The 23,440-nt window shown below is 39.0% G+C and overlaps 1 protein-coding gene across 1 annotated transcript; it reads left to right on the forward strand.

The window, feature by feature from the left end:
• Positions 1 to 24: 24 nt before the first annotated feature.
• Positions 25 to 22,468, forward strand: LOC139708400 (synaptophysin-like). The gene is made up of 6 exons (XM_071620353.1): positions 25 to 125; positions 232 to 315; positions 9,411 to 9,523; positions 13,481 to 13,670; positions 15,321 to 15,524; positions 20,965 to 22,468. Exons 1-6 carry the CDS (start codon positions 66 to 68, stop codon positions 21,109 to 21,111), a joined length of 798 nt encoding a protein of 265 aa, XP_071476454.1. The 5' UTR covers positions 25 to 65; the 3' UTR covers positions 21,112 to 22,468.
• The last annotated feature ends 972 nt before the right edge of the window (positions 22,469 to 23,440 follow it).

Raw genomic sequence — 23,440 nt, forward strand, 5'->3', positions numbered from 1 at the left:
CCTTACAATTCTGACAGGAGGAGCCGTTGCCTACGCCTTTTCGCGAAATTATCACAGATAAAATCATGGATCCAGCTCTTGACAAGGCCAGTTCTTACCCACAACCGCCAGAGCCAACACCAGGGGTAAGCAGTAATTAACTGACAAAATTATAAGTCCTTCATAAAGCCTATTTGAAATAATCGTGGATGTACGTCTCACTCAAAACTATCTCGTTCCATTCTTGCGCAGGCTCCGCCGCCCGGTGTTGCCGCCCGAGATTACCGCCTGCGTGTGCTGAAGGAGCCCCGCGGTTTTCTGAGGGCCATTGAATTCGTGAGTGTCACTGTCAGGAGACAGGCCGTTGCACAATCAATGGCAGTAGAACTAGATTTATACAGCCGACATGATGTCATCTTTTGGCGAGTTTATATCAAACAATAGAATGTCACGTGGCACAGGCTTCACTGTCAATCTGGTCTTGGCAGCATCCATAGCATTTGCAATACAGTAGGCCTAGGCCTACACACAATGTAACAGGTTAACAGTTAACCATTTAGAACCCTCTTTAAAGTTATCGTTACTGGTTTGGGCCTGAGTGTTGACTGTTGTATGTAGCTAACTGTTAGAGAGGTTCTAACATGTTAGAATCAGTTGTAAATTTAGAGCATGTTCAACTTCAAGCTGCTTTGCTTTTTAATAGGCTAGCTGTACACAAGTAGTGAAAGGCACTAAAACCTACCCTACAAATACAAACATTAGGCTCATGAGTATAGAAGTAGTATGATCAAGGAGGTTTAGGAAATGGAGAAACAACAGTCTCATTCCCTTTGATCCCATGTTTCATGCCGCCTCTCAGAAATATTTGAAGTACCGTAGTTCTGGGTAAACTTGGCCTAGCGGGTAAAGTCGGCCCCCAGCGCGCGCAGTACAACTTCGTGTACTTGTAATGCGCGCGCTGGCTGGGGGCCGACTTTACCCGCTAGGCCGAGTTTACCCATTACTACGGTATGTGCTAAACTGGAGCTGCCCCACAGCAGGGAGGTGTACTTCCCACCTCCCTGCCCACAGATAGGAAGACAATTGATTCATGTGTCATTGCACCATGACTAGTCACTCTCAAAGGAAGATATGTCTTTATGATGGTAATTACTTTTCGCCGTCCCTTCTTACAAAACGAGCGGTAGGGTTGGGGGTACCACCCATCTTCACCTTAAGGATCTGTAGCTTGTTTATTCTAAAAATATAACACAAATCCGCCTAATTCTTACCTCAAATATGCCATAAATACTGCAGTTTTGAATGTCGTGACCATCTCGTTGATTATGAATCTGCGTTTTAGAATAGCGCAATTTTAGTGCGTGCGTTCCGTTTTCTTCGTGCAGCTAAAAAGGGTACCTTGCGATCGGCACCCCCTCCCATCCATAGGTATGGTAATACACGTGAATTTCACAGCATAGGTAATACGCGTGAATTTCACAGGCCATAGGTAATACACTTGAATTTCACAGCCATGCGTCGTTACTGAGCGGATGTGTAATTTTTAGCTTGGTTTGTTTGAGTTTCATTTTCGTTTCTTCGTTTTTATTGTCTTTATAGCTATTAGTAAATGACACTTAATCCCGCGCGTACCTTTTCGTTCTATACGCAAACAGCCATGATACGCAGGATGTGCGAATAAAAATTGTTCAAAAATTGACGAAACAAAAATCAAAATTACTCGAGTTTACATGACTTTACACAAATCTAACATATAAATGAATAAAGAATTATTCTTGAAAATTATACCATATCAGTTTCATTTGTCGGAAGTGATCGGAAAGATGAGATCTAAAATCGGCTTTGTAGTGAGGGTAGAGTTTCAAATATGTTCACGACATACAGCTCAGGTTTACACTTTTGCACATAATCCTGCACAGGAGTTACTTTTGTTTCATATGCTTTATCATTAAGTGACCATTCATTCTATTTGAGAAGTAAACAAGCAGAATATAGCCGATATTATGTTAAGAGTTAATAATGAATCTTCAGATTGCTCAAACAGACGGCGGCATGGAACCCCGATCATCAAAGGCACAAGTGCGCCTGTGGAATTCTTCTGTGCATCAATAGAAAAATGAGGGCTGTTTGAATAATTACAGACAGTTGGAACTCCATCTCTCAAACCTCGTTGGTGTGATGGGGGGTTGTGTACCCGGACACTTACGAAGTTGAGATTTAGATGAGTTTTTCATATTGCCATTCTCAATAAAAATATTCCAATACACAATGATGAGGTTTTGAAAATGTTGACCGACAAGTATGTCTGATTCCGCGAAAAACTTCTCATTCATAATAATGACATTTGCTGGGTCAGTTTTTTGCTTCTTTAGACAGACACCATTGACACAAATACGCTATTGCGACGGTTTGAACCATTCTAGTTCAAGGCAACTTCAACCCATTCCCCCCTGCCGCATAAAGATGGTTAATATCATTTTTTCCAGCTTGGTTTTCAAACCAATCTGGAAAAAAATATATACAGGATTAATCAGTCAACATTTTGACTCCCCTCTTCCACTGTTTCCTCCTGTTTTCTGGTTGTTTCCTCCACTTCTTTGCAGCGCTCCCCAATTTATCGCCGCCTTCATTTGAAAAATGACCGCACGAACGTCTACGGCAAGCCAAATGCTCTATACAATCACTATATCGGTACACTTACGTTTATTGACTAAAGTACTAGTAAGTTGTTCGAGCACTAAATTTAACTTTGTAATATTGTGAATGAGCATTTTCTTGTAGGGCTCGCGATTCTGTACCTGTGTAATGTAAATGCCCTGGCAATGCTAACAATAAACCTAAACATACAGTAGGGTCTGGATCTAATTTTGCTGAAAAGGGGGGAAATGGCACCATTTTGACCATGCATTACAGGGTAGAGCTGTCTTTTATTTATAGCACTAGCATTTTCATTCTAATCTAAATAATTCACCAGCTCTAACTGCAGGAGTTCATGTTAGGAATCAAAGACACCAATTTGGTGCAAGCTAAAGTACACTAATTTACTGTAACTGCTGTATACTATGGCAAAAGAACTGCTGTGCTGTTTTGAGATCTGTAACAAGTGAGTTCAGGCCACTCTTGGCCAAATTACAGTGTTCATCAGATAATCAGGAACTGTTCCGCTCTACTCATGTACATGCTCTTGATTTTATTTTTCATTGCTACCATCTTGTCTTTGATGCCCTGCATGTGTGTTGCTGTCGTGTGGATATCAATTCTACAATAATTGTGCATTGTCTCGTGTAGTAACGTGCTGGGTTCCCTGTGGGGTAATACCATGTACATACTGTATATAATGCCAGTCACCATTTAAATGGGAGCCCCACCTACATGGGAGAAAAAATATATAATTTTTTTCACCCCTCCAGATATAGCTTGAGCCACTGTGTTACTGAATGATGTAATATCTAAAAATAGGGGTGTGTGTAAGTTACAGAAATATGCATGTACATGTACAACGTACAACTGTATCAGCAGTTCTGGTGGATGACAGTGGTGTGGGTCTATTGAAAAAGTAGTTATGTGGGATCTTGCTGAAAATGTTTTTGAAATGATACTGGTTTATCCCTTTTTAAATCAAAAGAGCATGTTATCAAGTGGTGGAAAAAGGCATTAATAGTACCAGAGACATACAAGGTAACATACGTTGTATGTCCATCATACCCATGCATGTATTTGCTAAGACTGCTAGAGAATCTATTGATAGGCACAATTGTGAAAATCCTGTTTGTATGTACAATTTTGTAGTCCTTTGTTGTTGTTGTTGGGTTTTTTTTTTAACATCTCAACTCTGTTCTACATAGTATGTTCTTATTTCCATCCAACTCAGTTTTGGTTCTTACCAAATTATCACTCTGCTTCAGTAGATCAGAGAATTCCTGAAAATTTCAGTGCCACATAGTGATAATGAACATATACCCAAACTTTGGCATTAGCATTGCATATTGATCAAATAGCATCTTCTTGGAAAAATCTATAAATACATCTAAATGCAGGAAATGTCATATTATGCTTACAACTGTATGAGTACTTGTGATTTGTTATCACGTTAAAAAAGAAAAAAAAAAAGTATGTTGACCAGACTACAATTACTTTAGTGGGGACATTCTGAGGCATGAAATTATGTTTTCCTGGCAAAAAAAAAAAGAATAAAATGTTAAAAAAAAAAAAAATCCCCAGTTATCCAGCCCTTCCTTATAATGCATTTTAATTTGTCTGGCATCAGAGCCAGCAATGCTCTCTCCAAAGACCCTCATGTAATGTGCATCAGACAGATACTGCCATGGCTACCAGAAATAATGTGTTTTGTTTCCTGTAAGATGATAGTGAGGATTACCAGATTGCTTTCCAGAGCTCATGAGATTTGAAACGATTTCAGAGTGCCATTACAAGTTGTTCTCAATGATATCTTACACTTTTATGTTTCAGAACACAATGTTGCCCTTCAATTTTTACCTACAAAATTTGTTAAATTGATCATTTTGAATGCACTGCCTTCCTGTTGATATGACAAAGCACTCAATTTTTAAGATTAATGATCTAATCCAAAGATCAGAAGATATGGATCTATAATGAGATCTTACAGGTAATAAATAGCATGAAATTTCCATACACGGCAGATATATACTTCTGGACCAAACTTCTGTGTTAGTATTACTGCCATCCTTTTACAATCACTCTGGAGCAAATTTCTATATGATGGTGATTTCAGAGTACTAGTGTACAGGTGAATTGTTATTGTTTGGATTATAAATTCCCTCCATCTTTGTTCAAAAGGAATGGTTGAATAGTCTTGTGAAGTAGTTGGATTGATAACATTTAAAATTGTTCATAGTGATTTCTTCAAATTTTGCTGTTTCTGTATCTTTAGATATTTATAGAAAACAACCCTGAGATTTGTATTATAAAGTCTGGGAATTGCCTTGTGATCACTCTTAATAGGTAAATCTACGACTAATGTCAAGGTATTGTAGGATCTGTAGAATTATTGTAAAATCAGTGCAGTGCGTGCTGTAGCTTATGTGCACACATATTATGTGTATGCACCAAGCCTTGATGGCAACTCACTGTCGCTCATTATATATTACACTGATCCAGTACAAATCCTAGGTGTACACTGGTAGTTCGGCCAAAACAAGGTTGTATTCTAAAACACATCAATATTCTTTTCCAAATTTGGCTGCTTGCAAAGAGGCTGTTCTGTGACTGATTTCCAAATCATTGCCAAGATTCTTGAACATAATGTTTATGTTTCAAGCCAGGCTAACTTTTGTAATATATATACACACTCCCAATCACAATGTCAGGGTTTTTTAATCATCAGCAGAAAATTTACTAAAAGACACTGGACAAAGAAGGACTTATCAAAATAATTGATAGATCTATCAGCCAGGAATTCAATCCCTGAGGGAAAAGATCTAGTGTACAATGTACATCTAAAGGAAACCTGTATACAATCTTGTCAAAGTTTAATCAATGCTGCACACTGGCACTGGTCTGATGGTCCCTGGCCAGTAAAAATCAGTGTAGACCAGTAACCTTTTCAGGAATAGACCGGTAAAAAAAATTGAAAAACTGGGTACCTACTGGTCTAACAGGCAGTAGAAAAAAAATGGATTAGTGTACAGCCCTGGTTTTAATGATTCCATGTAAATTAATGAAAAACGTAAACAAGTTGTGCAAGGTATGGAGGAAGAAGCAGTATTTTTTTTTTTTTTTGCTTGTTTGTTTTTTTGATTTATATTATAATTTGTGTGTTTGGTTTTTTTTTTCAATTTTACCAGTGTTGAGGTGTTCTTCTTCTTACAGTGTCACAAATATAGTTTTTTTTTCATAATTTTAATAGGTATTGGGGAAAGTAGTTTGTGGGTATACATGTATACTGGTCAGTATGCACAAGAGGGTACAACTCTTAGGATGTGACTTGAGCCTGCATCTATTGATCTATATTAAATGTAATGTTTCTGAAGCATCCTTCATTTGCAACTATGCTCTCCCTTTAAGTTGCACATCGACATTTTGAGAGTTTGCTATTAGATGCATGCGTCATTCATAATGTATGCCCCTTCTCTCTGTCACTCTGGTGTCCCATCAATGCCTGGTACCCTCTGATAATTGGGAGATATAAAATCTCATTATGCTTCATCACACAGAGGCAGCATATTTCGTGCCCCAGAGGATTTCCATTCTCTTCTGAACCAGTAGATTGCACAAATTATACACCTTACCGAAACCTCTCTCCCTACTGCTTTTCAAGGCATAGGAGACAAAGAAGCAATGAGAAAGACTCACAAAGGGACAAATGTATACAGTATGATAATGTGAATTTTGTACACAAAGAAATATAGTCTTGTGATTGAGCAACAAGTTGACCTGCATGTCACATGAGCACCAAACCCCGGGGAGAAGGGGGGGGGGGGGGAGGGGATGGATGGAGCAGGTGTATCGGGTGTGCTTGCTATAGGCCTACGTACAATTGTGTAATAGAACATAAAGGAGAGAGAGAAAAAAAAGAAATCACTCTTGAGAGTATTTGAGTCATGAGAGTGCTTTAGTGATTTAACTTTGTCCAATTTACATAATGTAATACCTCTGTCATTCCATGGTAACCGTTCTGTAAAGATTATGAAAGGCATTCAAGATACTGGGTCCTGGAAGGGTTATGTACTGTGAGTAGAAAGCATATTTCACAGGTTCTGTGATAACTTTCCATGTTACTGATTTAAAATGTAGTGAAGGATGGGTATGAAGCAAGGTGAAACTGAGAGAGTGTACATAATGTTCACCAGGGTCCCCCCCCCCCCCCTCTCTGAATATGCTTTATTGTGTGTTTCATGTGTGAGGAATAGCAGTGTTACATGTTCCAAGTTTCACATCAGCAGGATGATTCGCAACTTGAAATCTTTGCACGTTCACAGAAAAAAAAAGAAAAAAAAAATTGTAATGGTGTACATGTTATAATCATATGTGCAAAGCATGCAGTCCCTTGATGCTGAGGTCTAGGGCCTACCTAAGGGCTTTCAAAGCTATAGTGTTCCAACATGATTTGCTGGTACAATCTTAATATTTTTTACTGTTTGACCACTGGCGCAAAGCTACATCTATAATCAAAGGGTAGAATTCTTCAGTCACAGTGGACACGTTACTTCAGTTTGCCATACACATCTTTGACAGTTTTTTTTTATCATTATTATTATTTTATTCCGCGTGTCATTGTTTAACAGTTCAGAAAATGAAACATAACTAGAGAAGCACTCAGAGAGCGCAGACCTGCGCCAAGCAGCTCATTTCCACCACTGATCTTGTTCTTCCATAGAGATCAGTGATTTCCACCCATACGTATGCATGCTGAAAGTCGCCCGATTTCCAATATAGAAGCTTTTTGTTACATCATAAACCTCCAGCTGCGCGGCGCACCTCACCCTAGCAGAAACTAGAGCACACACTTAAGTGCGTGTATGAAAACCTCAAAAATGCGCAGCTTGAACTCCCAAGTTCATTGACCCTTGCTGCCAAAATATTGAAAAATCCTTCATAAAATCCACAAAAATTACCCGATCACTACCAAAATTTAATCATCTGTTCCTTGTGTTATTTTCAGCCTTTCCTGTAAGTTTTGTCAAAATCCGTTTGCCACTTTTTGAGTTATTTTGTACACAGACAAACAAACCAACAAGCAAACGTTGAAGAAAACATAACCCCCTCCCTTGGTGGAGGTAACAAATGGCATGCTGCTGTGACACAGTGCAACCCTTCATAGATCACCCTAGTGTTGTCTGCTGAGCTCTGGCAGTTACACACATTACAACTGATTTTTCCATGAAGTCATTTAAAACACAAAATGAGATTCCAGTCTTCGAATTTGACTGCACATTTGAAAAGTTTTGCTGAAAAGCATTCTGAGTGTTCCATAGGTAATTTAATTGAGGTACCTCACCCTAGTAGATAATAGAGCACACACTTTAGATCGTGTATGAAAACCTCAAAAATGCGCAGCTTGAACTCCCAAGTTCATTGACCCTACCTGCCAAAATATCAAAAATCCTTCATAAATTCCCCCCCCCCCCATATTCTCGGGTCACTACCAAAAGTTAATCGTTTGTTACTTGTGTCATTCTAAATCTTTCCTGCAAGTTTCATTCAAATCCGTTAACTACTTTTTGAGTTATTTTGCACGCGGACTAACTAACTAACTAACTAACGAACGAACAAACAAACAAACGAACAAACCAGTGGTAACGAAAAATAACCTCCTCCCTTGGTGGAGGTAATTATAATGTAAGCAAGACTTCAGGGATGCGTCCATAGGTGGAGTTTGCACTGAGAACATTTTAAGTATAACCTACTTAATATGTAAATACTTTTGACAGTGAGTCTGATGTAGTTTTCCAAGTTGGTAGTATTGTTAAAGATTTTAAGAAGATGATCACTTCATCAATTTTTTCATTCTGTCTGTAAAACACATGAATTTCAACTGATTTTAAAATGCACTATAGATACACAGTATCAACAAGATAGCATTATAGTTGTGTGTATGTATTATAGTTCAATCTTTTCAAACTTTTCTACCTATTAGTTATGTCTTTTCTTTTCTTACTATCTTTTCTTACTATCTTTCTCTGTTTTTCTACCCTCCCCCCTTATAATCTCTGTGGTGTCATATCTAGATGCATTTCTATTTTTTGTCATTCCTATCACAATATTCCTTATGTTTCTACCCATCTCAAATTGCAATTGATTCATGTTCTCCATTTTTCAAATCTTTCCCCGTGTCTATGGAAGCCGGAATGTTTAAACCCTAAAATTATATAGTACTTAAGTATTCACGTCATTATCACTCCCATGTCAAAATTGCTATTAGAGCAACTGCTATAGTGTGCAGCATGTGGTTACTTGTTCTCATTTTATCACACACATAAATACATGTGAGAAGAATCTTCTGTGCCCCGAGTAATAGTCATTCTCTTTTGTTTATCCTTACTTTTGGTCTTAATTGTACCCGTGCTCCTCATCCTGTTCCCCTCACTTGGCTTTTGTTGGGACCTACACTCAACAAGCTTTGCTTTTTAGTAGGTTCCATCGAATTTCTCTTCGCATCCTTTACTTTGATTGAAAATGACACATCGACCGTTATGTATTACATTTGTATTCCTATTTCTTCATGTATATATCCAAGCTGGACATTCTGTGTTATATTTTGTTATATACCATGTGTTTTCCATCGAGAAATACGAAAATAAATTGAATTGAAATTGAAAGAAAATCTCCATGTCCACATCTCCATTTTTCACTTACTCTACGTCACTTCCGTCCTTCTTGCATCCATTTGCCTGGATTTCTGGTGAATAATGTCAATTTGTGTCTGACCGTCCCCTATCAAATCTCTGCAGGTGCTTGCGGTCTGCATGTTTGCGACCACAGCCGGATATGCCACCTATTACACCTTCACCGTGAGCTGTGCCCCAGGCCATGTGTACAAGCAGAAGGTTGAGTACCCATTCAGGTTGGTAGAAGTTGCATATAGTGTGACTCAACAGTATCTTGGAAACTGCCTATTTTTTCTTCTTTCTTTCTTTTTTTTTTAGGGTAGTTCACCTTCATTTTTTTTTTAATGTGGGTTTTCCCCATAGTTAATGTGGAAATCCATGTACTAGCAAAACACAGCCCTGAACTTTGCAGAAAATTGGACAATCTATGAAAAAAATTATGAAATTACAAAATTAGTAAATTTTTATTAATCTACGTGTATGTGCCATCATTGCTAGATAAGAAGGCTACATAGTTTGTGATGTCATAGTCAAGGAACAATATATTTTTGAAAAATGAATATTCAGAAAATTCAATGTATTTTAGCTTTTTTTTTCTTTTTACTTGACTTGACTTCTTTCAGAGAGCATGGGGAAATAATATAACCCATAAGATATTATTATCAGTAACAAGTTGAAAGAATGTGTTCTTATTGAAAAAGGTGAAATATTTTGTGGAATTCCCATCATGTTGTTTTACATTATTCCACTAGATAACATCACAAACTGTTGAATAGTCTTCTTATCCAGCAATGACGGTTCATGGATCTAAATGATACTTTAAAAATTCATGATTTTGAAGTACTTGTCTGATTTTTCTCAATCTTAACTGACGATAGTATACACTGAGTCCACTTTTAAAGCCTAGAATATGCATCAACGAATGTCCCATTGGTTGTAGAGTGTCAGCATCTCACCAGTTGAAGCCTATCCCTTTTAAGACAAATTTGGTTTGCATTAAGTTTGATAGGTATTGATCAAGTTCTGATTCAATAGGTATCCAGTAGTCAGTTCTCACGATGAAGCATTGAATTTTCATCATTCCTTGGCAGTAGTAAACTGAGAGGTTCATTCGTAGGCAGAAAAGTTAAGTTATTGTATGAATTTAAGAGACATTTGGAATATCTTTGCCTGCAGTCATTTATCAAGGATCATGCATTTTGGAATTACCCATTATGCTTTTTCAGTTGCAGTCAGTCTATTTTTTTGTTGTTTTTTATGCCTCTGCCACTATTAAAGTGTTGCCAGAGGCATCATGGTTTCAGGTTGTCTGTCCGTCCGTCCATCCGTCCGTCCGTAATCAATTTTGTGGACAACGTAACTTTTATAAAAAAATGTTTGTGGTATCCTAGTGAAACTTGGCATATGTATACCAGTCGCCATAGCGACATTTCTAGTTTCAATGTGAAACGACCTCAATGCATCAAGGCTTCTAAAATGAATGAAAGAATGAATGGTTTGATATGAACCAGTCGATCAGTAGGCAATGGTTGGATGGGTGCCATGATCTCTGCCAAGTGCCAAACATACAGGAAATCATATCCAAGTACCAAGATTGTGGTACTCAAATACATTAGGCAACTGACCACAGTGATGATCTCAGGAAATCTAGAAAGAGAATATCCTCTTGCTCTATGTTATTCTTTCTCTTTCTCTTTTTCCCTTTTTCTGTCTCTCTCGATGATTTTCACCCTCAATATAGGCGGTAGTTCTCAATAGAAACATTCATGCATTGTGCACTGAACCCCACACTTTCAGAATGATATTTCCTGGGCAGTACACCTGAGTAGCCCAAAGTAACACAAGTAGTTAAACACTGCTGAAACTTTCACTGTATAAGTTATAGATAGGAACATATACATGTAGGTTCAGATATGTTCAGATGCATTCAGACAGGTGTGGTTCGGATTTAAAGTTGAAACAGGTTCAAAGAGGGTTTTTTTTTTTAGGTTCAGATAAGTCCAGACAGGTTCAAACAGGGTCAGATAATTTAAGTTTGAACAGTTATGTTCAAACAGGTTGAGATCGATTCAGATATGTTCAAATAGGTTCAGATTAAAGTTCAGGTAAGTTCAGAGAGGTTCAGATAAGTTTTGATAAGTTCTGATAGGATCAGATAAGGTTACTGATATCTGAATTAACTGCAGTGTAGAAATGTAAGATTACAACAAAAAAAGCAAAATTGATGAGCCGTTACAAAAAAAAAGAGAGAGAAAAAAGATCAAGAAGCAGCTGATTACATGAATCAATATTCCATCCCATCACTAGTGTGGCCATTAGTTCTGGATAATCCTATCATTTACTGTCAAAGAAAGATTAGCAAGCTTGGATTACTGATTTTTCATGTCCCATGATATGCCTGTGTGGCTACAATTTAACAGGAAAGAAAAAAGATCTGTATTGTATTCTTTTTCCTTGCCTGGCAAAACTTGGACTTGCAGAGCAAGTAAATTGCTGAGAGAGGCACTCAGTTCAATGAGCATGACATTATGTATAGGTAGAATTGTTAAAGTGTGATTCTGTATTTTGAAGATGACAGGTTTGAGAACACTCACATTTTGCAACAAATTTATGACAGTCATTCATGAGTAGGTGCTACTCTGCCAATCTGTGTTTCACTTGGCAGCATAAATGTGATTGAAACAGGCAGAACAATTGTGAGCAGGGGAGACTTAAATTGAAACAATTAATCTTTGAAGCAAGAAGCTCAACAGACAGCCAGAGAAATAGAAGGAAAGGCAGGGATCAAAACTACGTACTCTTAGAAGCGAGAGCTCGTCAATCATTCATGCTGGCCATGCTCATCATGTGACAGACCAGTATGTTTCCATGGCAACAAATTGGGCAGTCAAGGAATTGTCAGGAGTACATACTTGAGGTTGATTGGGTGTCCAGTAATACAATTGGTGAACTTGTCATAATATTTGCCCACTCCCTGCTGTTTGTATGACACATTCTGACAGAGTGGTATCGTGATGCTACCCTGGTGAGGATCTCTAGACAGGATCTGCTGGATGTAGGCCAAGTTGATATGAATGGGCAAGGGGAAGTTGTCTAGGAACTACAACCAGCAAAATTTACTAGTCACTCGTTTGCACTTTCTATATTCATTCAGTCAGTCAGTCATTTTGTCCATTTTCAGCAGAAACATATCAATATTTTACAGAACTTGCACACATTATGCTAGTCTTTATTCATGCATTAAATGCTATTCTTTTCCATATATGCATGTGTAAGTTGACTAAAGTTGTTTAGTAGAGTGACATTGAACAGACCAAAAAATGGACATTTCATCAAACTTGGATGTAAATAAAGAAAGTTATGGATTTCATCATTTCAGGTTTTGATACAAAACAGTAATTTAATAACAATTACATATTTGTAAACAAGTGAGGTGATCTGCTTTTTTTTCTGTCAGAAGCAACTTTTGAAGCTTATATTCTTTGCAAGCCTCAAAATATTGTTGCATTGAAACCACCTCCAGCAACTATTACGTTCAAGGAAAAGGAGTTGCAGTCCCATGATTTTCAACCAAAAACGTGATATTGATAATGCTTGTGAACAGAAATTAGTGGGGGTTTTGAGATGTGATGAATTTACTTTGAATTTACTTTAAAGTGCCACACCTCCTTCACCACATAGATCGACTGCAAGTGTAGCAGGGTTTAGGGAGCTTTGTAGCCCATTAGAAACCCAAATTGGACAATTTCTTCTTCTTTTTTCCTGTGATTTACTAATATACATGTGGTTGAGACCAGTGCTTCTGTAGGACAAATATGATGAACTTGTCATCTCCTTCCTCTAATACTTTGACACATCTCATCAAATGCACAAGTTTTCATATCAATTAAGTCACAGTGCAGGGAGATTAGGCATTGATCAGCACTTCTGATTTTGATATGCAGTGATACAGTAGGATTGAAAATATTTGCAGTGAGAGATCATACAACAAGAATTTGAGAACCAAGAATGAAAGTAATTACTTTACAGATTAGCATGTACCAGGAGTAGACAGGATGAAAATACATGTAGTCACTGTACAGATTAGCATACTAGGAGCAGACAGGAGACAGATATCACCATGTGGATTTGTGATGTTTTTGTAAAGTGTTAAATTTGTATTAACCTACCGTCCAATCATTGTTTCCCCTCAGACTGGAGAGTGGACCATTGCCGTCCATCTGCAATGACACGCTCAAGCGTTACGCATCCTCAGACCCATCCTCTTCTGCCCAGTTCTTCGTGGCCATCGGCGTCCTGGCTATGCTCTACACCATTGGCGCCCTCTTGTGGTACATCATCTACGAGGCCCGATACCCCGACAAGGAGATCCATTTCATTGTTGTGAGTGCATCTTGCACCTCTCTTCTTATTTGAGTTCTGTATTGGGATGTGTGTATTACATAACGCTGATTTTACTTGACAACTTCTTTTCTCTTCTTTCTGTTTTTGCCTAGTATTCGAGAGCTTCTGGAGCTTTTGGACTATTTTCAGGCTTCTGAGCCATTTGTCCATCTGTTAGGATTCAAATGATTTCCTGTCAGAATTTCAGTGATTTGGTACAGTGGTGAAAGATGATTAAGCACCAGATTTATGTGATTTGATTTTCTGTTTTCAAAGTGGAGGGGGGGGGGGGTTGTCACGTTTCAATATCAAGCTTTTAACCCGTTGAGGACGGTTTGATTTTGCTACAACACGCATTTCCCATAGACCCTGCCCGAGTATACTCGTCGGGACTCATCCTCAACAGGTTAAAGATCTCCCATTACGGCAGGATGAAAGGTCATAGTCAAATCAAGGGCTTGCAGTAATTATAGCATTGTCTTGGGAAACGTTTTCTTATTCTTTGGAATTTGATTGTATAAAAGTAGTAAAGAAAAGGCAAAGGAGTGATGCAATGGAGGGAAACTTTGATGAAAATACAATAAAGTGTCAGAAAGAAAGGTCTAAAATTTCACTGATGACACTTAATCATTCATCATCAGGACCATTTTGTGACAATGGGAAAATGGTTGCATGGTAATAGATCCTTGTGCAAAATGTAAAGAAGGTCTGGGCTGAGAGGTCATCTCAGGGTCATCACGGTAACAATTGCTGCAAATTATGGAGTATGGAAGAATTGGCAGCAGCTCTCCAGGGGGCTGTTTCATAAAGCTGTTCTTAAAGTTACAAACAACTGAAGAACGACTGGTGATCAGCTCTTGTGCTGAATTATTGAAATTCTAATAGGTATAGCACATCAGAACGTGTCCAGTCATTCTTAAAAGTCGTTCGTAACTTTAAGAACAGCTTTATGAAACACCTCCCTGGTTTCTGTGCAGAGTTCAAACAATCCTGGTGGCAGTGCTTTGTCAACTCTGCATTTCAGTGAATTTCGCCTTGACTTTGAAAGTTGCTTTATTGACACTACATTCATTCATTCATTCATTCATTCATTCATTCATTCATTCATTCATTCATTCATTCATTCATTCATTCATTCGTTCATTCATTCATTCATGTTAAGGAGACAAAAACACAGAAAAGACAGCTAAACTTTCAGAATAACACAAATGGCTGGCATACATGTTTAGGTTCTATAAACAATTCTACAGTCCAAAACTGAGACCATTTATGGTACAACAGAGATGAGGCTTAATGTGTAAGCTGTTATTAGCGCGAGGGATTAATGTTCGCGAATTTAGCAAATCAGAGTTGGATCGCAAATTAAACAACATGTGAAAATGTCTCAATGCGCTTGGGGGAAAGTGCGTTTACTGTAGTGTCGGCGTCAATTCACGAAAACAACTCATGAAAATGTCTATGACCTCCTCATCTGCAAAAATATCTGTACGCAAAATTAACAGCGTGTCGAGTATGCTGTCCTACTTCGTCGGTAGTATTACGATATCAGGGCACATCTGTCTGTCAGCAAGAAAGGGGTCGTAAGGGATGCAATGGTTAACAACTGGAAGCTTGCAGTAAAGCAAATTTTTCTTCAATTTCCACTCATAGGATCTGATCGTGACCGGAGTGTTTGTGCTCCTCTTCTTCATCTCATCCTGCGCCTGGGCGGCGGGTCTGAACGACGTCAAGCACTGGACCAACTTTGACAACTTGGCCCAGAATGAGCTGGTCTACAAGTCCACATGCGACAATCCCGCGTTCACCTGTCAAGCTGGAAGGAGGGCCAACTATGCCTCCCTCAATGTTTCTGTGGTAACATATCAAACTTGTTGATATAGCTATGGATAGATAGGATCGAAAGTCATATGATTCCACTGATATAGGCAGCGACTACTTTGTGACTGCTCATCATGTTGTAGTTACCATGTTATAGTCAGACTTGACAATTGAAGTATCCATTAAAATCCAATGCAAGAAAATTGCCTCACTTCTAAAATGGTCAATTTGTATCTGATATCAGTCACATTTCTTTCCTATTCATTACACTTTGTTTTGATTCAAACCTCTTGAGTGTATTGAGAGACCAAGTAGAGCTACAACTATCAGAGAGACTAGGCCTTCAATGAATTGTTTCTCTTCTCACTGCAAAGTACTTTGTTATTTTTTAGTGAGCTGAAACACTACCAAAAATAGTAGTGATAGTGATAATGATATCAGTTGTATTTTTATGTGTCTTATCTGATATGGGTTAGTCAAATGCAGGTCATGGATTGGTTAAAGATAATCACATGACTGCGTATAAGTTTGCACTGTTCCTTATGGGAGAGTACATTGGTCAGGGAGACTGGGGAAGCAGTGTGATGTGCAATATTAGGGTGGGCAGACACAAAATGGAATTTTGGGTTTTGGCACTTGTGCAGAGCTAGCTAGTTAGCAAGCTGGGGGCAGGCACAGGAGTGAGAAGTGATTAATTCAAAAAGGACCCCAAATTCAAGTCAGAGGTATGCATTTCTTGCAAAGTATCCTGGCTGTTCCATACTACACTGTATGAAACTTTGCAAAGTGATGGCTTTGACTGTTGGGCATGTGCAGCATGTTCTTTTACAACAGGCTTTGAAATGCTATTTCAGATAGTTCTCTCTGTATACCCCCTCTCGCACTGGTCATCTGCTGTAAATGCCATCTCTCACAAGGATCTCTCACAAGTACAGCATTTTACAAGTTGCGACTTGTAAGATATTGTGGTAAGCAGTTGATTTTGTGATCGAAAACAGCAGTGATGGGATTTGAATGAATTATTATCCCCTTTTAGGAGTAAAATTTGTGATTTCCTACTTTGAAGATGATACATACAGGTAGCACATGATTTGTGTTACAGGAGGCAGTAGTTTTGCAAGTTGTTCATGTCACGATTTTAAGTAGACTCGTAAAATTTGCAAAGTAAAAATACAGCGAAATATGCTGCATCCATACTGTATATGATTTGGATCATTTTCTCCATGTCATGCTGCGGAAATCGTTTCGCAGTATGTCATACCTGTGGTCAGCGAAATCAGCCCTTACTTTACTATCTGGGGAGAATTCCAGCCAGGCTAACAGGTAGCACAGGGCTACATCCATACACAATGCCGTATAGCTTCCTACCAAATATCCATCTTTACACGTGGATATGAGGAAGCATTGTGGATACAGTGACCTGCCAATTCTCGCTATCGCCAATGACGTAAAATGTACCCGGATGTGGCTTTTTCGTCAAGATTTAGTGCACTTGGTAGCAAGGGCACTTCCGGCGCGGGTCATAATTTGCACAATGCTAGCGTGCGCGTACGTGTACCTTACCTATAGCGCAGCGCCGACCACGTATACTAGTACATAGGCCGCTGTACCGCCCGAGCCAGCGAGTGGCCAGGCCTGTCATACTCGTACACTGTAGTCCCCGCCGCCGCCGGCGGCCGGCCTTGCTAGCATGCACCACTCACTGCACGCAGCGCATAAGCTAACACATACCGGTACGGCGTACATCACAGATCAGTCATCTCTGCATACGCTGAAAATATGCTGGAAAATATTCACCCACCTGGATATACAGTATAATCGTCATGGAATGCCCATCTCTTTTTTTTTTTGTTATTTGTTCTCTGTCGAAATGTCGCGAACAAAATCGGGAACGAACAGTGATCTCGAACTTATCCTGTCTCCGAAGCAATTTCTTCCAAGTACTGTAAGTACGTACAATGTACGTAGGCACTAGGCCTACTACCTAGTGCTACTATAATACATACTAAAGTCGCGCGTGCACGTACTGCGCTGTGGAGTCACCCGCAAACTTCACCCACGCGGCCACGTCACGTCCCGCATGCCAGTAAGGGTCCTATTTCTGCAGATTTTTTTCATTTATTGTCGTGCGAACAACACATGGCAGCTTCGCAGCAACAACCAATAGTCGTATTAACAGCAATTTCTTAAGAATGGAGAAATTTCAAATCATATTAAAGCTGTAATTCAAGTCGAGAAAACCGGAAGTACACGTAGAATACAGTCGCTTGTGTGTGTAAATAGCATTAGTCACGTATCACGCGCGTACGAACGGAAGTGACTTTGCTACCGGGCTATCCCATAATGCACCGTAAATGACGCTCAAATCAACATCCGGGTACTTTTTACGTCATTGGCGATAGCGAGAATTACAATGACATTTGTGTCCTTACATGGAACAAAATAGAAATTTGTAAGGTTTACATCAAACAAATAAAAAAAAAAGAAAAAAAGTGTGGTACCGCTTTGATAGTCAAATGTAAATCATAGCACCAGATCTCCATGGTTTCAGCCTTCCACTGCTAGGTTTTGTCATTATACCCCCACCCACACATAGTGTGTAGGGGGGGTATATAGGAATCATCCTGAGGTCGGGTGGCCGGTCGGTCGGTCGGTCGGTCGGTCGGTCGGTCGGTCGGTCGGTCGGTCGGTCGGTCGGTCGGGCGGGCGGGCGGTCGGGCGGGCGGTCGGGCGGTCGGGCGGTCGGGCGGTCGGTCCGTTGCAAAATCTTGTGGGTCGAACTCCTCTCTCATTTTTTGAGCAATTGACCCCAAATTTGGCATGTGTGACCACTACCAAAGGTAGATGTGCAAGACACCTTTTTCGTTAGTATCACATAATGCGTTGCCATGGAAACGGTATATTTTCGTAAAGAACTTGTGGATCGAACTACTCTCTCATTTTTTGAGCAATTATCCTCAAATTTAGCATGTGTGACTGCTATCAAAGGTAGATGTGCAAGACACCTTTTTCGTTAGTATTGCATAATGAGTTGCCATGGCAACGGCAAATTTTTAAAAAATCTAGCAAAATGTTGTGGATCGAACTCCTCTCTCATTTTTTGAGCAATTGACCCCAAATTTGGCATGTGTGACTGCTATCAAAGGTAGATGTGCAAGACACCTTTTTTATTAGTATCGCATAATGCGTTGCCATGGCAACGGCATATTTTCATAAAAACTTGTGGATCGAACAACTTTCTCATTTTTGGAGCAATCAACTTCAAATTTGGCATGTGTGACCGCTATCACAGGCAGATGTGCAAGAGACCTTTTTCGTGATTATTTCATAATGCGTTGCCATGGCAACGGAAGATTTTCATATAAATCTTACAAAATGTTGTGGATTGCTCTAATCTCTTAGTTTTGAAGCAATTCAGTTTGAATTTGGGATATGCGATCAATGTAATGTATATTTGTGCAAAACACATTTGATGTGTGTGGTGATGAATCTGTTGCCATGGCAACAGAATTTTTTTTTACCAATCATACAAAAATGTGTGGATTAGCCTAACTCCTTCAGTTTTCAAGCATTTGGCTTAAAATTTGGCACATGTGACCACTATTGTATGTAGATGTGGATACTTACTACTTCGTCATTTTTTATCCATGTGTTGCCATGGTAACAGCATAGTTTGAATGAAAGTCATACGAAAATATTGTGGATGAAGTTAACTCCCTCAGTCTTAGAGCATTTGACTTGAAATTTGGCACACATGACCACTATAGTATATAGATGTGCAAACTTAATCTTTCGTCAGTGATGAACAATGCGTTGCCATGGTAACAGCTTTTTTTAACAAAAAAGATACAAAAATATTGTGGATTCAGCTAACTCTCTTTAGTCTTCAAGCGTTTAGCTAGAAATTTGGTACACATTACCACTGTGGTACGTAGATGTGCAAAGGTAATCTTTCGTCAGTGGTGATCAATGCGTTGCCATGGTAACGGCATATTTTGAATGAAAATCATAGAAAAATATCGTGGATTCAGTTAAATCCCTCACTGTTTGAGCATTTGGCTTGAAATTTGGCACATGCAACCACTATAGCATATAGATGTGCAAACTTAATCTTTCGTCAGTGGTGAACAATGGGTTGCCATGGTAACAGCAGCTATTCACTAAAATGCATACAAAAATATTGTGAATTCAGGTAACTACCTCAGTCTTTGAGCATTAAGCTTGAAATTTGGCACATGTGACCACTATAGTACGTAGATGAGCATACATAGTCTTTGGTCATTGTTGATCAATGTGTTGCCATGGTAACAGTATGTTTTGAATGAAAATCATGCAAAAATAGTTTGGATTCAGTTAACTCCCTCAGTCTTTGAGCATTTGGCTTGAAATTTGGCACAGGTGACCACTATAGCATATAGATGTTCAAACTTAATCTGTCATTATTGTTGAACAATGCGTTGCCATGGTAACAACAATTTTTCACCAAAAAGCATGTGGATTCCGCCAACTCCCTCAGTCTTTGAGCATTTAGCTTGAAATTTGGCACACCTGACCACTATGGTATGTAGATGTGCAAACTTAACCTTTCGTCATTGTTGATCATTGTGTTGCCATGGTAACAGCATAGTTTGAATGAAAATCAATATAAAAATATTGTGGATTCAGGTAACTCCCTCAGTCTTTGATCATTTGGCTTGAAATTTGGCACATGCAACCATTGTAGTACAGAGATATGCAAACTTTGTATTTCATCATTTTCGAACAGTGTGTTGCCATGGTAACAGTGCATTTTGAATGAAAATCATACAAACATTTCGATTAGATCCTAACTCTCTATGTTTAGAGCGTTTTGGCTTCATATTTGGCACATGTGACCTCTACATTACCTAGATGTACAAAAACTCTTTTGTCAGTGTTGAAAATGTGTTGCCATGGTAACAGTATATTTTGAATGAAAATGATACACTAATATTTTGAATTCAACTAAGCCCCTCATCCTGTTAGCATTTGGCTTGAAATTTGGCACATGTGATGGCTATGATACATGTATAGTTGTGCAAAACTTCATTTTTCTCTTAATATCCAACATTGTGTTGCGCCGTGGTTATACAATTTTTAATAAAAACCATAGAAATCGTCAGTTTATTTATCTTGCTCAATCAGTTTTTGAGCACTTGACTTGAGATGTGGGACATTTGACTAACAGTGAGCAATACATTTATTTACTGTTGGACAGTGCATTGCCTTGGTAATTTTTTTTTTCATTAAAAAGTTAAAAAAAATCCTGGTTGAGCTAATTTCCTCAGTTGTGGGTGGGGGTATATTAATCACAATGAGTGATAGTTCTAGTTGTAATAGCTGTGAAAATGAATCAAAATCATGCAGATTTTATCTGTGGTTGTGGACGAAACAGACGTAGTGTTTCCACATAAACTGTTCCCTTACTCTTCATGTTCATCTCTGTTCACTTTGACAGATTTTCGGATTCCTGAACACCGTAGTATGGGGAGGCAACCTGTGGTTCATCTACAAGGAGACGTCGTGGTTCCAACAACGGCAGCAGCAGAACCAGCCGGCTGCCGCCACAAAACCACCCATGCCAACAGATCCCAACACAGTCTAGGGTTGCACCTAGTAGTAGCTGAGTGCAGGAATATTTGTAATACAGTAGATGGTCTGAGAATGGCATTCTTTTTTTTGTTTTGTTTTGTTTTGTTTTTTGTTAGGGAAAGAATGGTGTCAATATGTAGATGCAAGGGAATTATGACTATTATGCAAGACAAAGTGAAGTTGAAAGTGTAGGAAGATCAAAGATGTCAGATGATCCAGCAGACGCCTCAAAGGAAGATCTTATTTGTTTAAGTTATGTTCTAGTTCAAAAGATTCCAGATTATTATCTCTCTTGTTCGAAAATGTTTCAACTTACCGGGTGTTGTGATGCTAGGTCATGTGAGTTTTATTGGGTTTCACTTGATGGATGGTGAAGAGACAGTATTGTGTGGTTTTAGGGAGAATGTACACGGCAGTGAGTCATACCAGAAAGTAGTTTGCAGTAAGTAGTTTGCAGTAAGTGGATTACTGCAAAGTTTGTCAGAAACGGCATAATCTGTATTCTATTTCACAAAGTGGCGGGACAGCGATGAAAATCAGTTCAGCGTGGACATGCGAAGATTGTTGATTGATTGTTTATATGATAGAATGGAATGGAAGGAATATCAAAATTTAGATGGATGGGAAGTATAGACGCATTGTGGACATGTTTTCTTCATTACGGACCCATCTAATGATTGACCAGTTGCGATTATTTCTATTTGTCATGGTATACAAGTAGAGAAGTCAATCTCAGTTGATAGATGAAAAATGGAATACATACAGAGATGAGATTCCAGTGTCTTGTATGTGACAGATTCCTGTGATCAGTCTGAAACCTGGTGAAAAGGTAATAACTGACCGTGTCCCCTTCCTTTTCAAAGATGTTGACTCTGATCCCTGAACAGGCAAGCTGAGTTGGGATGCAGACAGTGATAACTTACCACCATGGTTACCTGGTTCCAAACAATTTGTTTAAATGCCTAAAATGTGGTTTTAGATCATGCAGGTTTGGCCGGAATTACAGGCAGTTGATGTGACACATTACGATGAGCTTGTAATATTTCAGAACAAGTTAGCTGAAAGTGTTCTACTTACATAGAACATGTCTTACCTGCCACATGGATGACTACCATTATTCGCTGAAGGACACGTGAACACACAAGATGCAAACGTGCAGCTGTATGAAAACCTGGCTGCTAACCCAAAGGGGGTTGTGGAGCTCAAAGTGCATGTGGGTGCAAATAATCACGTAGAACATCGTACCAACTCTGAGATCAAAATGGGTGTTGCCCTTGTGTGAAGATAATCAGGAACACTCCATGAAGAAATGTTTTCTATTATGTGAAAGGGGCATTTTGTGCTGTACATTTCCTCCAACAAGATCTTGTCCCAGCTCAGCTTGATCCTAGCCTCGGAGAACACACAAATGTCCACGTCTGTGGACAGTTGCTGCTGACGGGACAGTCAACTTTGACAGAACACTGTTGCTTGGAGCCAGTATCCATGACAGCACTCTACTGTCTCTCTCTCTCTCTCTCTCTCTCTCTTTCATTAACAATCAAACTGCAAATACACAGGTCTGATGACACTCGGCATTAGAACTTGTTTGATTTTGACTGGGTATTTGTCCCACTTAAAAAATGTAATGAGCTTGAGATCGCACCATTTTTGATAGTTAAGAAATATCATTGGACCTTTACATACACCTCTGTAGGTAGATATTAAGTCAGGGCAGTCTCGTACATGACAGTTATACACTTGAATGAGACTGAACTTTAGTTTTCATCAATTTTCTCTGGACAAAAGAAGTTTAGAGTTAATAGTTCATGTAGGAAAACATGGGCTTTCTGTTTGTGACGGTGGACGTATGATATTATCATGGAGTAACAGGCAATATAGGCATTTTGTATGAGCATGAGTGGACATTGTGATGTTTTGAATAATGTGGTAAACTACTTAATAACATGAATAAAGAGCTGTAGACTTCTGCAAGATCTTTAGCTGTGATGTAAATACTCTTCTTACAGGGATTTCTTTAGGTTGTTTTTTGCTTCCTTTTCTGTGTTGCCCGATCAGAAGTGGCTAGCGTATGCTGTGGCTCTATAAATAATGAGTGCTCTGGTGGCTACGTGTGCTGCCTCCATGCTCGGGGAAATCCCGAACGTGTAAATAGTTGTGGGTGACGTGTTGTGGGAGTAGACGGGATTGTTCTGTGCAAAATAGTTTACAGGGATTCTCAGGCAAGTGTGCTTGTATCATATGCGGCATTGTGAACGATTTAGCTCGGCTAAATATTGAGCTCATTCTCAACTCAGTGCACACATGTGCAGTGAGCTCAGCATGCATAGTTTTCCACCTTT

Source organism: Diadema antillarum, unplaced genomic scaffold, assembly GCF_040938485.1.
Source record: "Diadema antillarum isolate AM-2024a unplaced genomic scaffold, OU_Dant_1.0 seq00001333_RagTag, whole genome shotgun sequence".
NCBI lineage: Eukaryota > Metazoa > Echinodermata > Echinoidea > Diadematoida > Diadematidae > Diadema > Diadema antillarum.

What these genes read in the sequence shown, in the direction of transcription:
- LOC139708400 (XM_071620353.1), top strand. Translation starts at nt 66, where the DNA reads ATGGATCCAGCTCTTGACAAGGCCAGTTCTTACCCACAACCGCCAGAG. An exon ending in AGGAGATCCATTTCATTGTT is followed by an intron (nt 13,671 to 15,320) that starts GTGAGTGCATCT and finishes TTCCACTCATAG; the next exon opens with GATCTGATCGTGACCGGAGT. An exon ending in CCTCCCTCAATGTTTCTGTG is followed by an intron (nt 15,525 to 20,964) that starts GTAACATATCAA and finishes TCACTTTGACAG; the next exon opens with ATTTTCGGATTCCTGAACAC.